General features: G+C 39.8%; 1 protein-coding gene across 4 annotated transcripts in view; it reads right to left on the bottom strand.

The window, feature by feature from the left end:
• PDGFD (platelet derived growth factor D) overlaps positions 1-14,385 on the bottom strand; it is a 137,064-nt gene that overhangs the window by 51,707 nt on the left and 70,972 nt on the right. Inside the window, exons 2-4 of one of the 4 annotated variants that reach the window (XM_068181408.1) lie at positions 5,589-5,793; positions 1,429-1,609; positions 719-760 (exon numbers count right to left, since the gene is read on the bottom strand). In XM_068181408.1, coding sequence (XP_068037509.1) covers positions 719-760; positions 1,429-1,609; positions 5,589-5,793 — 428 coding nt within the window. The remainder of the gene's footprint in view (positions 1-718; positions 761-1,428; positions 1,610-5,588; positions 5,794-14,385) is intronic. The other 3 variants (XM_068181409.1, XM_068181410.1, XM_068181411.1) reach the window with 3 other exon arrangements.

Here is a 14,385-nt window from a genome sequence, read left to right as displayed (position 1 = left end):
CAATCACCTGTACAGGGCTCTTCTCTGAAATAAAGCAGTATTTCATTCAGAGGGTGCACTTAGAGATTATTCTTGTAAATAGATATGCTAGATTGCAAATTCTCTGTTTACTCATAGTTTTGAAATTAGATAAATACAGTAGCCTTTTATGAGCTTTCTAGTGCAGAGAGTCCTGTGTCTTATGAGTTATAACATTCATTTTTTGAAAGCCTAATACTATCAGACTATCTGTATATTCTCTGGAATAAAACTTGCTAAATGCAGCAGAGTTTCTGTGGCCGTGCTGAAAACAGTACAAAGAAAGGCTGCTGCTTCACTCTCATTTTTATGCCCAGTGGTCTTTCATAGACTGTTCTGCCTGAATTTAAGATTTAGTAGATTATCTTCAAATTAGAGCTCAGGATGTACTTACAATTTAATGTCTTACTCCACTAGAAGCCTAACAATTTAAATGCAAGGAGGCAAAATCTTTATAGCTTTGCTCTGTCTTGACAATGTGCTGTTTATGGACTCTTTTTAGCATACACAGGCATACATGCATGCAAAGTCAAGAGGTATAAGTGAAATGACTCAAACAATGAATCTTTCCTGTTACAACATTATTGCTATCCCAGACTTTCTTATTCTTGTTAAAGGACGGTGGATTTAATAAAAAGGGAATAAGAAGTGTGATGGATAGGAAAATATAATGATGACAGTATAATAAATTATTGCTTACCATTTCCTGAGTGTTTGCAAAATCTGCCTCTTTCGAGCTACACTGCACCAAAAGCATTATAATATTAATCAGGGCAATACAAAGGAATACATATTTGTATCAAAATCTACTTAAGTGTACTGAGCATTCCTGCTCCCTAAAAGCAAAACCAAAATTAAAACAAAAAAAAAGATGAGATTTTCATCTCACTGAAACAGTACATGATACACTACTAATGCTTCTGCATATAGAGAGCTATGTTGATATCTGATTAAAAATACAGTCTGAGCCTGAGCACACTGTCTTGCATGCAGACTTCTATTGAATACATGATAAACTACTCTTTATCTGAGAATCACAGCCATAACCCCTCAAGGTATTTTTATTTGACCTCAAATGAATATGAAAAAGGGGTTCACAGAGCGGCCATTTCTTTGCTATTTCTGCAGCATCTCTCAAGGCAGTGGCAGTGCAGCTTTAGTGTGGAAAGTGTTAGTGCTTCTAAAACATGTTATTAGAGTAAATCGTGAACTGAACTTGACTTTATTTTATATTTAATGACACCATGTCAAAAATGCTTTGATCTGCATTAATGCAGTTGCTGGAATAAAATTACTTTCAGTCCTTTAGTGTTTTGATCCCACGTTTAGCTACACCATTCAGTCTTCAAGAACTGATGCTCCTTTACACTGCAAGCTGTCTCTTACCCCTATCAGCCCTAGGAGACTTACCACAAGAGAGTAACATATCTTGAATCCAGGTTTAGCCACAAAGTAATCATCGGATTTGAAGGTTATCTTAATGTGATTTGTCCTTGATGTTATTCTTGGAGGTACTTCCTTGTGTCCACACCACCGTCCTCGAATAACTGTGCTGGTCTCTGACACATCTTCCACTTCCACAAAGTCATACCTGAAAAAGAGTATGAAGAATCAGTTTCTGCTGATTCTGGTTACGGAGGGTGCTTGCAAATTGACAGGAGCACAGCTGGCGACACAAAGACAACTGTCCCCGGTTCTCCACTCCAAAACATCAGACTAAGTATTACAAATGGTGGACAAGTTCGTGTGCCACTAAATACACTAAGCTGCAAGCTACTGCCTGAGTGCTCAAATGACTGATTTCTGTGCTCCTGGAACATGACAGTATTTGCTACCACGTTAAAATAGCAGTAAGAGGCACTTGCATGTACTTAGTATACAGTAAGCATACGCATTGTGTTTTATGTGGTGGGTAAATAATTTAGAGACCTGATAAAATATTATTTAAGGCAAGCTGCCCAACCTGAGCAGCTGCAAGCACTTATGCACTTTCTGGTGGTCACCCAACTCCCTGCAGCAGCAGCAGCCACAGGCGTCCGCCTGCTCTGTAAGTCAGAGGGCTAGAGAGGGGCAGCCACTGTGCCAGGAGCAAAGGGAGATGCTGGAGGGACACAGGGCAGTGCATGCTACTGGAAGGTGCTTTTTAGGACCCTCCTTGTAGGTGGCACATTGCTCCTGGAGCTGGTTTGTAAAGATTTATGTCTAGCTTTCAAGCAGGAAAGCATGCTGCCCATTGAGGAGTTCATGTGCATGCTGTCACCAGGGAAAATGCAACAGCACATCTTGTTCTGTGAAAAGTCGTATCTTGGCCAGGCACCTGTACCACAGCAGTGGTCTCTGAACCCAAAGAGGGCTCTGCCAGGAGCAGAAGGCACTAAACCCCAGGGATGAAGGGACACAGTGGCAGCACACACTGCTCCAGCCTGCGCATTCGCCTACTTGGGTATAAATGACCATATAAATAGATAAATAAATGAGTACAGTTATTGAGCTGGAGAATAAAGGGGGCAGAGAATAAAGTTCTGCTTTTACTGAATCTGTGAAAAAATCTCTCAATATCACTGGAGACAGAATTAGGCCCCATATATTGCTGCCAGCGAGGGAGAGGTGATGACATGAGGGACAGCTTGAGTGCCATCCTCACAGTACAGTTAAGCCTTAAAACTCTGGAAGTCTTTACCAGCAATGTTTTGTATTATCAAAGCAGCAATGTTTTGTATTATCAAAGCATCTGCTCCCTCCAAAGAAGGAGTTCAGGACTGTTAAGTGATTCTTGCTAGCAATGCACTTCTTCCCACCCCCAAGGAGGAGAGCCAAGCACCCTCCTCCTTGCCCAGTTGTGGGAGCTGAATAGCTCTGTAAATAACAGACCTGCTTTTCTTTTTCTGCTGAGAGCCCATGAGAAAAAAACCACAAGTACTATGTGGTTTGAGAATATCAGCTCTGCTGCTTTTATATTCACCAATGCCAAATTGCACAGAACAGAAAATAACAGATCCACCATGATCACTTAAATCTACTCAAACTCTGCTGAAACATTCTTTTTTTGAAGTACACCAAAATTTAGTTCCAGGCAGAGGTAAACTTGTCTCAATCTCTCTCCACCATCCCAAGCTCCCACTCTCTGGTGGTGATGGTCCACCCTGCTCCCCTGGGAAGCACGTAACTGTGAACGCCTATTGCAACACAAGGGGTTGTGGTGCTCAGCAGGAGACAACCATGTAAGCTTTGGTGAAAGCTGTCCCGACCGGCCTCCTCACTTTTGGAAGCCAGACTAAGCAGCAAAACCAGGGAAAATCCATGGACTTTCAAGGATTATATCTGCTTTCAACACAAAAAGCTTTGCTGCAATGATCACGGAAGTAGGTGTATTGTCAGTTGCTTCTGTGCATCCAAGGAGCCTCAGAGGCTGGGTAATTTAATTGCTTTTCAGAATCATCTCTTATCAAGTGCCTGTGGAAATGCTAACAGCACTTCTTGAACATTCTGTAAGACCTTGAATATTTCCTCTCCTTCTTCAGAAGCTCTGAAGGAATATAGCTTTGCTAAAATATACCTTTTAATTCCTCAGCCTGAATGAATTTCAATCAGTTCAGTCTTAACAGTATGCAAATGACAATAATTAGCATTAATGAAAAATTGAAAGAAAACACTAGGAAGTTTCTGGAGAAAAAAGCTTAAGGTCAAAAGCAAATACAAAAGCAAGGTAAGGTGCAGAGGTTCTGAATTACTTGACCAGTATGCCCAGCCTTCAAACATGTGCTTAGCTCTCGGCATTCATTTCAATTAAAACAGTCCTGGCTGTCTCTCTAAAGCAGCACTGCAGGGATTGCCAGGGACTGAAGCTGCAGAAAGGATCTAGTTTTGAAAAATATATTGAGCATTAGCAAAACATCCAACTGCACAGAGTATTTAACAGACTTAAAGCCATCACAATCTGTCTGACCAAAAAATTCCTTGCTCTGGAAGTAATACTACCCATATAAAGGTCTTCCAGAAACTCTAGGGGAAGTTTTACTGCAGAAAATGATGTGATATTTCTCCAGCTTCTGTAGACACTATGGATGATGGAAGGTCTTTGCTTTTCTCTCCATTCTAAATTAGCTGCTCTGCAAAAGTCAAGCAGACTGTCTTCCAAGATGCACTCCAAGCACATAATGCCAGTAACAGCTTGACTTTCCCTCAGTGTGCCACTACCTTTAATGGCTTTTGACAGAGAATACTTCATCTTTTTTTCCACAGTAAATTAGCCCTCTGTTTCAAAGTTGCAATGCTTAAGGTCAGCCACAGTTTATCCACTATGTAAATATTAACAGGCTGCTTCTGTGTGCATTAGGCTCTGAATCTGGGAAAGCATTTGGGGTACTGGGAGGTTACTGTTGTTCCTGACTCTGCTGCTGATCTTGGACCAACATCACCAGAGCAGACCTGCCAAGGAGCAGGAAAGGAGAGCCAATTTTAGGCTGCATTCTTTTATTGCTACATGGAAAACAAACCTGCAGGAATGGTTCCCTCTATCAGTAATGCAGAAAATGTAACAAAGAAAAATAAGGGAAAAAATCCATCCTGTAAAATGCCTGCAGAGATGCCAAACCCTACAAACACAAATTAATTGACAAAGATAAGATAAGAAGAGGCTGGGTGTGCAGAAACACTAACAACCAAGTTCTGTGCATAGATAAGGTATAAGCAACAACATGATCAGGCAGAGTTGGAGGCTGAGATTTGAGCATTTCAAGTAAGTAGCATCATAGTAATCTGCCTTTTGGCAGGCATGGGAATCCTAAGCCTGTTTTCCCCCACAAAAGAGAGAGCTGAATAAAAGAAATATAAACACATGGATTTATGCTGTTTTAGTGAATGCTGGCAAGATCACCTCTGTACTCTACTAATGCAAAACAGTTTATCCACCTAGGTTAATCAGCCAGATCAGCTGAGCTTAAGGTCACTTTTGCTTAAAAGGGGAACCAAAACAACTAGGATATAGCAGATATAGGCTTTAACAGATTTATAGCTACATCAGCATGCATCAGTACACTGATGTTTGTGGACCTATATTTAAAAGTTTTAAAAGGAATTGTACCGGTGAAGAGTAAAAATAAAGATAAGCAAATTATTTGAAGATAATTATATTTTTCAGTGCATTTTTATCTGTCCCTCACACCCCAATATAAATGCTTACCTACTCACGCAAACCTCCTAGAGCCCTCCACCTACTGAAAAAGATGTTTCTTGCCTGGCTGAAATGCAACAGAGGTGACAGAGGACAAAATCCTATTAAAGTAGCACCTATGTTGTTAGACAGCTGGATTTGAGCATTCAAGTACCTTGTACTTAAAACATTATAGAAGGACTAAAACCTGACAAAACTGCTTCGGGTCCAGGAGAGATCAGTTTATTTATGAACTCAAAGACCAATTTCAGCTGGGAGGGCCCCTTAAAAGTCTGTCCTCCTTGCAAGGACATCCTAGACCTGGCCAGAGATGCCCTGGTTTCGCTTTGCAGTCTCATGCCAGTGAGCTCAAAGGTGGTCTTAAGAAGCCCTTTGCAAACTTTCACTTGGCACTCACCTGCAGATCTCATTTTCAGGTTCCTCCAGCCCAAACTGATTATCAAAAGCCAGTTGGATCCTGGTGCTCTCTGGGGAGTGGAGCCGCCACGTCAGCAGGAGGTTCCTGGGGTAGCTGCTGGGGAAGCGAGGACTGTGGATGCAGCCGTTCCCTGCCACGCTGATGGTCTCTTCTTTTCGGTACAAGTCTGTGAGGTGATTGCTCTCTGTTAGTAGTCACAACTTGTAGAAATTAGTATGTTGTTCCAGTTACAGGAAGGCAAAAAACACAACAGTTTATAACACAGCACAATTATTTGCATTTCAAGTCTATAAAAACTTGGCTCTAGGAGCAGTTATTATTCAATAGGAAGTACAGTGTATTTTCTCTTAATTCAATCCCCTATTAAACAGTAAAAACAACAGAGCTCAAGTATATAGACTCTTTATTTTACAAGAAATGTATAATTATTTTTACATTTATATTGATTATATAAATTCATTCTCACCACTTTGGTTTTAAAACAGAATTAAACTTTAATAAAAGCTTGAGAACAATGAAGTAAGACAGACTGAAATAAAAAATGTAAATAGTACTGCTTCCCAAATTTTGTGCTGTGGGGAGCAGTGCTCTCTAAACAAAAGCAGCAATGAAGGGCTGCTGGAAAGTGAGTATGGATGAATTTAAATTTCTTTACTGTGCTTAAGTATTTCCTCCCAGAAACATGTGTAAGGTCATGTTTTGATTTTATTTATATGGTTTGAACCATTTTCTGCTTATGGTACATTTATTCAAACAGCTACTCCATGCTGTTGCAACTGAGGCCAGATCCTATCCCATCAACCATCTTACTCAGTAACTTCAAGACAAAGAGCCAAGTCTTTACTTAATTAAAATTCCACAGCTTTTGCCTGAGTAAATATTCAATTGTTCCTAAAGTTTACTTATACTGAGGTAAAACCTCTGCTGCTGTAAACCCATGGCTCCAAGGATTACAGGAACTGTGTCAAGACTCAGATCTCTAAAAGTCAAAATGTCTTCCAGTTGCACCATGCACTTGCACTGCCCAGCTGTTTCTGATACTGGAATTTGGGTCAGTTTGCATCAAAGAACTGCAAACAACCATTCTTCTGTGAATTGACAACTTCAGTATGGGAAAATTTTGAGGATCAGAAGGCTCCAAGGCAACATTCAGATCACAGCAGGTTTCAGTTCCCAATCAAGACATGCACCTCTGAGCGTCCACCTGTGGGACAGCTACCTGTGTTCCTTCCCCACATGATGTGTGGGGATCTACATGAATTTGGGCACTTGTTTTCACATAAACACCCAAACTCTGGTGTCTTTATCTTAAACTGAACATCACTCTGCGGAATGCCACCTCAACCTCCAGTTCCACTGCAAGCAATATAAATAGAAAACTGGTGCCTTCTCCTGAATCTGGCTGAGGAAGAACAAATAGGGGTAAAATATCTCCACCAGGCCACCCTGTGAATGCTGGAAATACAAAACCAAAGCAACCAGCCGTAGCCATCTGCCACACACACTAATCTAAGTCTATACTTTTAAAATAAAATCTAACGTGACTGAATTATTCTAAGTTCTTTATATGAAATAAATACACTTGTTTTATAAATGCTCATTGAAACCAGGAATCCAGACAAATGGTACAAACATCTTGATTAGTACATCTATTTTTCAGGTTGCTTTTCACTGGTTCCTGGCTGTTAACACCACCCTGCATGCAACTGTAGCAAACCATGGTTGTCTAACCATTCATTGTACTCTTCTGACAGCACAGCAATTCTAGCTTCCAAACACTCTGAAACTCAGAAGAAAAAAGTCTGTGTTTCTAATAAAACTATCTCTATAGACCTAATTGTGACATCTCTCTAAGATGCTTTCACACCTGAGCCACCCTTTCTAAGCAAACACAGCCCTAGCTCACAAAGTGCAGAACTAGTCAGTTTTGTTTTGTTCTGTTCTAACCAAACAATTTGCATTGGAAAAGGGCCAATTTGGTGAAAATAAAGACCACCTACCTAATAGTTTTGCTGTGATTTTCATCAGGGACATCTATGCTGAAGTCTGTTTTGTGTTTGCTTTTATTCTAAAAAAAAAGGGGGAAAAAAGACATCTGTGCGTTTTTTTTTTTCCCCTGTTCTGGAATGAAACAAAATGTCCAGCCAACACTACTGAGTTCTTACTGAAATCCTGAGGACCTTTGAACTCTGAAAACACCCAGTACACTATGAGGACACTATTTCACAGGAGTTTATCCAAAATGTCCAAGAAAAGGGATAAAAATAGAAGAGATTTGATGATAACAAATTCTAGTAAAAAACAATCATTCCCTAAGTCAGAACAAAAGTTATTGCATAAAACATGGCAAAACTCATCCCGTGCCTGAGAGTCCGTTACTCTTCTTTCTTGAACAGCAAACTATAGCCATTTTCCCTCTGTCACCATGCATTTCACTATGTGGTTCAATCTGGTTCATGATTCTGAGGGAAAGGTTCCCTTTTCCCAGGCAGTCCTAGCACAGGTTTTATCCTCATGTTGTCAGCTGCTGAAATTAGAGTTCTGGGGACAGTATCTCTGAAATGTGCTCATACATATACCCCCAAAGAAAACATCTGTGCACACAGCACACCAACTGAGAATGAACACTACATGCTCTCTTGTACATCAAGAAGAGGGCCTGTCACAGCTTTTAAGTTAAACTCTGAATTGCACAGACTACAGTGCTCTGCCTGAAAGGCAGTCACACCTGACCAATACTAGAGCTGAAATTTCATGGCTGGCACAGCTCTGCAGTATCCAAGTTGCACAGGTACATGAAGCAATAAAGCTGCACATGATATGAAGGTTAAAAATCAAAGCACGGTGACTTGTTATTTCCATCATGGCAAACATGGCAATTATAAAGTTATTGTAGAGGAAAGGCTGGAGAGAAGCATGGGGATAAAATTCTCACTATAGTAAAATAAGGGATATTCAAATATTCCACTCTGAGGAAAAGTCCTTTCCACAAAGGAATAAAATATGTTTGATGACAAGGGCCATAAATACTGTTTCGATAGCCCACATGGGATGAAATCTAAAGCTATTCAGAGCCTTCACCTGATGCTGGAGCAGACTCTTCAGGAGCTCTGAAACAGCCTGATTCCCTCTGACCCTCCTCACCATGCACTAAATTACAACCTGAAGTGGTGTAGCCAGCACTGTAATCAAACACATCAGAATTTTCTAAGGTGATTTTCACTGGGATTTCACAGATAGAACACAGTCAACACAGAGTTGCTTCCAGGAGGTTGGCTCCTCATGAATCAAGCATCTGGGAAACAGCTTGAGGAGATGTGAGCAACTCTTGCACCTTTTGTATCAACAAAGCTATGAGACTAAAGACCTTTCCAAAGAGACAAGCACTCTCCTCATCAGATACATTGGGGGAACTCGTGGAATGCACATTCACCAAGGGGAAAGTCAGAATAAAAAACACTTAATAAAAGATATAGGCAAAGGAAAAGACAGTGTGTCTTTCAAGGCACTGAACTGTCCCATATTGAAACAAAACACAACACAATGCAGCACTACACAGTATCCTGGACGTCACATTCTAACTGTATTCCATAATGCTTTATGGGAGTAAATAAAGCACGACAGTGCATAATGCACTGCCTGTCACATTTAACTAAAAAGCACATAAAATTATTTCACAATGAATAAAAGCAGGTGCTAAGTCGTAAGGCAAAAAGGCCATTTAGGCCATAAACGGAGGATATTCTAGATGGCAGAAGCCACAAACGTATCCTTGCACCAGGGGAGAAAAACTATCTCATAAGGAAGATGAGTGGGAAGGAATCTGGAAGACATCCTTTTTGGTGAGACAATTCCCTGTAGAGAGTCTGAACTTCTTGTAAAGCAGCTTGCTCTATATTTTATTTATCTGAACTAATCTCTCCTTTTTTTTCCCCCTCTTAATTCTTTCGCAACCACTAATTTTAAACGTAATGGCATACATGATAGTCCAGCTGTCCAAATTAGAGGAGCTCCCATTTAAAATGCTCAAGGCAACTGCATTTTCCAAAGTGCTTGCCTTCCTCCCCTTGCAAGGAGTGCAGCTGGGTGTCAGAGTGGGAACTGGGATGTACAGTTCAAGATTCAGCAAAAGGTGCTTGTCTCAAGACAGTCCCCATCATGGGTGCCCAGTGCATCAAATGTTTTTCCCTTTCCCAGTGAGGTCATGCTGCAGGAGCAGCAAGAATCAGAAAGATGAATTTCATCCTGTGTTTTCTCTGGATGCCTACACTTCCTTATGAGCTTTAGCAACATATCAACACTTTCCTCTTAAAGCTACTCCTCCTAGTCATGACATGCCTATTTACTACAGACAGAAGTCTGCTTGTATCATCATCATTCAACAGATAATGAATTCCTTCACTAATACAACAGTAATAATAATTTTAAAAAATCCCAACCAACCTAAAAGGCAATTTCTAACTGATAATAGCTAATCTGACATCTGTTCTGTGATATATCCAGCAAGGAGAGCCTGTAAGTGTCTATTCCTTAAGAAAGAAGAATTAAGAAAATGACCTTGTCTAAGGACCTAGCCAACAATATGGAATACTTAGCTCCACCCTACCAAGGTTTCTGGAATTTCAACACATCTAACACTTCCTAAGGTGTTGCCTTGTGTGCAAGTTTGCTTCTGTTTTTCCTCCCCTTGGGGAAGTTGGCCAACCAACTTTGACACAGCAGTAAAGACTGAAAAAATACCATACTCTGAATGTAGTATGACAAGAAATACACCCTCTGAAATGCCATGAAGCATAACCTCATGAGCTCATCCTCTGGTACAGCTGAGGAGAGAGTTTCTGAGAAACATGGGGAAGTTCATTTTATTACTTATGAAAGTATTTGCTATTTCAGCAAAGGACTTTGGGATTTTGCATGTGGTAGTTTTCCAGATATAACTCTCCTCCCCCACTGCTGTTGTCTTAAAAAAAAAAAAAATACAGCAGTCAGTGGTTTGCCACCAGTATTTAAACAAATGAGATAACCTTCAGGAAGAATAATAGCTCTTCAGATCCTCCAGTTGAAAATTAGCCTGATCTAAATAGCTGAATCCATAGAGAAGCAAAGAACAGTAAAACACTTTTGAATCCAGACCACAAATCAGTTCATCTCAGGGACAGGAATGCCAAGCGAGTTGTATTTATGGTAGCCTGTTCAGGCAGTCACTGGCTTTTTTTTACTCCCCACCCTCCTGCAATAAGCAGAAACTTTGTTATCCATTAGGTTCTGTGTAAATCAGATGAAAAGATGGCAGAGTTCAATGCAAATTCAGTGTATGCCATAGCTGGTCACAGCTTATTGGGAAGATGTAAAACTGTAAGATCATTTTCCTTGTTAAAAATAGAGGGGATTTTTTTGATTTGCTTTTTTATTTTTTGTGGGTTTGTTTGTTTAAATGGATATAAACAATATAATGAGTACTAGACAGTGAACACAACATCACACTTCTGCTCTCTAATGCAGAATATAATCCTATATGGTAGTACCAGTCCTAGACATCTCTGTCCTTTTAATGACAGAGGTCCAACTCACCCAAGTCAGCTCTGCTCCCATCACTATTCACCAGCAGTTCTTCAAGAAGGCAAACCAAAGAAGGGAAAGGATTGAGATGGTCATTGATAAAACAGGTATAGCACACTCCCAGCCAGGCTAAAAGGTCCAAATTGTCTCTTACAGAGGCACTAAACTGAGAAACAGCCAATATGGTAAAAGGATGTATGTGTAGGAGTATATTAAAGCAGTGGATCCATCCAAAACACCACTTCAAGTTGCTTTCAGCTTTATACAACTTCAATAACCCCATTTATTTCAAGAACACAAAAAACTTACAGTTAAGCTCATACTTAAGGAGTTTGCTGGATCAAGACTCAAAAAAAGAGAACAGCATTTTAACACCACCTAACACGTTACATACCACCCAGCAAATGAGCAATTAAAAAGTGAACCTAAATCCCACAGGAGCTCATGAAAGACTATCAGCTTGGTTGGTTTGCCACTGGACTTCAAATAAGAAGCTCCAGGTACCTGTTCCTTCTCTCATCAACAGGCCTCTTCTTTTTATCAGGAGCATGAAAGAAACTCCAAGCAACATCACAGTTCAAATCTAAAGCATGATCTGTTCTGTCACAGAAGCAATATCAAAAGATGCTCTGTGTATGTTCAGCTAAATTCAGACCTCACCACATAATCAGTTCACTCCAAGTCCCTGAGCTGTGTGCAGATCTTTGCTAGAAGAATATATCCATAGATGATTTACAAAAGAAACAAAATTAGACAGTGCACAACACCAGTACAGAAGGTATCAAAGAATGAAAACACTCCAGACATCTAAAATTCAATTCAGAGCCATCATCCATTTGGTAACAGAAGGGTTAGTAGTCTGCCTGTGGTTCTGTGCAGAGCAACCCCACTAGTCTTGGTGGTACACAATCTGTGGTTGAACATGACCTCAGCAACGACCACTTATGAGAACAGTAAATAAGCAATTGATAAGGAAGTCCAGGCACGTAATTCAATGAGACAGCCTGTCTCTATGCTTCTCACTATAATAAGCATAGTTTTATTTGCATTTAATAATACTATTTTCCCTGTGAAATAGTCACCATCATAACTGCATTTTGCATACAGAACTAAAAAAAAGGTCCTGAAATGAAGAACAGACGGGACTGCATTTTTGTGGGGTGAAGGCTCTCCTTCTGTCTGCTTCAGTGGGGGCCTTCCACAGATGACTACTGAGAAAACAATTCCTTAATTATGTTTACAAAGATACCAAGTTCTGAGCAGTTTGCTTTTAGCAGTGATTTGTATTACTTGCTTTTATTTGACTTCTTGATAGAGATTTTCTTCCACACAAAAGAACATCCTGAATGTCTTATAGTAAAGCAAAAGTGTCTTTAGAAAAGTAACATATGTTAGGCCAACATATAAAACATTTTGTTTGTTATAGATGTTGGATGTACTTACCACATTTGTTAACTGCTACTTCTTTCCTGATGGGTGGTAGTGCTGCAATGCACCTCTGCTGGACTCTTAAACCAACAGCAAACTGAATGCTGTATATTTATGTATTTTTTTTTCCTTGGGATTTCATAATTAAGTATGAAAGAAGAAAATGTGTATATCAAGAATATGTAGCTGTAATGATGTGCTGTAAGACTAATGCATATATCCCCATGATTATGAGCATAAAACCACATAAAACCTTGAGAAACCGTGAGGAAAAAAATACAGAAGGAAATGGTTCTCCTGGTGCTGCAAAGAGCTTAAGGGAAACATGATAACTGAAACAGATGTTTGCAGTGAGTGCCAACATCTTTGTAAGAAGGCTGGTACATAAAACTTGTGTAGTGCCTTGGACAAGATGGTGCCAATTAGAGACACAATTGCTATTAAGCACAAATATCAACACTGGACATCGGCTCATAATGTTTTGCAAAGAAATAGCAAACTGTGAACTTAGACACTCTGAATTTTCCTGTTAAGGCAGTGGCTTCAAGAAAGTAGACCTTTATGGGAAGCTTCCTTCAAATTCTCCTGAAAATATACTTTCATATATATACAAAAACATATTCCTTTTCCATTTTCCCTTCATTATTTTTCAGTTTTTTACAACCAAACAAAGACTTTTTGCCTTGTAAGTCTGGCATAGCTTGAGTCTTAAAAGAGAATTTGTTTTAAAATACTGTTTTAGAAACTGTTTCACTCAAGCACTTCTACGTCTGAGTAAGACATGGAATTTTCTTACAGAAAAAAAAATGCTGATAGAAGGAAAAAGAAAATCCAATCAAAAGGGGAAAGTCTTCTCATGTTGAACATATTGTAGCAGATAGGCAATTACAGAGTGGAGGTCACATGTTGGGACATTAGGCAGTAAAAGGAGATCTGTTCCAAAAGACAAATCAAGGCAATTTTCTTTTGTGATGTGATGTTTCCTTACCCTCTATGTCAGCACTGAAGATCCAAAATCTCTGAAAGAGGGTGAAAGGTCACTTCTTGTAATGGAAAGTCTGGCAAAAGTATTCTAACAGACATCCTTTCCTTGGACTGCATTTGCCATGGGCATGTTTTTTGTCTCTTAGAGTCCATGTATCAACCAACTGTGCAAAGATAAAAACTTGTGGGGATACTTCATTCCCTTTAAGGCAGGTGCATTAAATACCTATTATCGTAAGGTTACCTTAATCTTTTTTTTAAAAAAGGCAGATCTCATTGCATTAAAGTACAATTGTTAGTAGTCTGTTCTTTTTTGTACAGTAGCCTAACATCTAAAAAATGAACTCTATTCTGAAAATCAGGACACAGCTTAATCTTCTCCAAGGAAACAGAAGCCAGTGATGTGATTCTTCTATTTGCTCAAGAAAATTCAGACCACTCCTGTCTCAAGGGATGGATAGGTTCTGAATATTGCTTCAAAGATGGCTTGTCCATTTTCCAAGGAATGGATGGAGGTAAAATGCAGCAGAAATTCTTGGCACAAGGACCAGAACTCGAGATTAAGCCAAAAAATTAAAGACCCAGCAGCTTTTCTACTTTCTACTCCAAGGCACTCTGTCATCAGTCTCTGACAGTTCAGACCAGAGCAGAGCACACCACAGTCTCCTTTCTGCCCCCATGTCTCAGTTTACCTCTGCTGAAAACCACAGCACTGGTGCAAGGAGAGCAGAAGATATTGAGATCTTTTCCTAGAATGAAGGCAGAAAACGAGTAGGGCCACCAGGGCAGGTTTACATCATTTAGA

This window comes from Anomalospiza imberbis, chromosome 2 (genome assembly GCF_031753505.1).
Source record: "Anomalospiza imberbis isolate Cuckoo-Finch-1a 21T00152 chromosome 2, ASM3175350v1, whole genome shotgun sequence".
Taxonomy (NCBI): Eukaryota; Metazoa; Chordata; class Aves; order Passeriformes; family Viduidae; genus Anomalospiza; species Anomalospiza imberbis.
The sequence above is the reverse complement of the archived record's forward strand: the minus strand, read 5'-3'. Positions and strand labels throughout refer to the sequence as shown.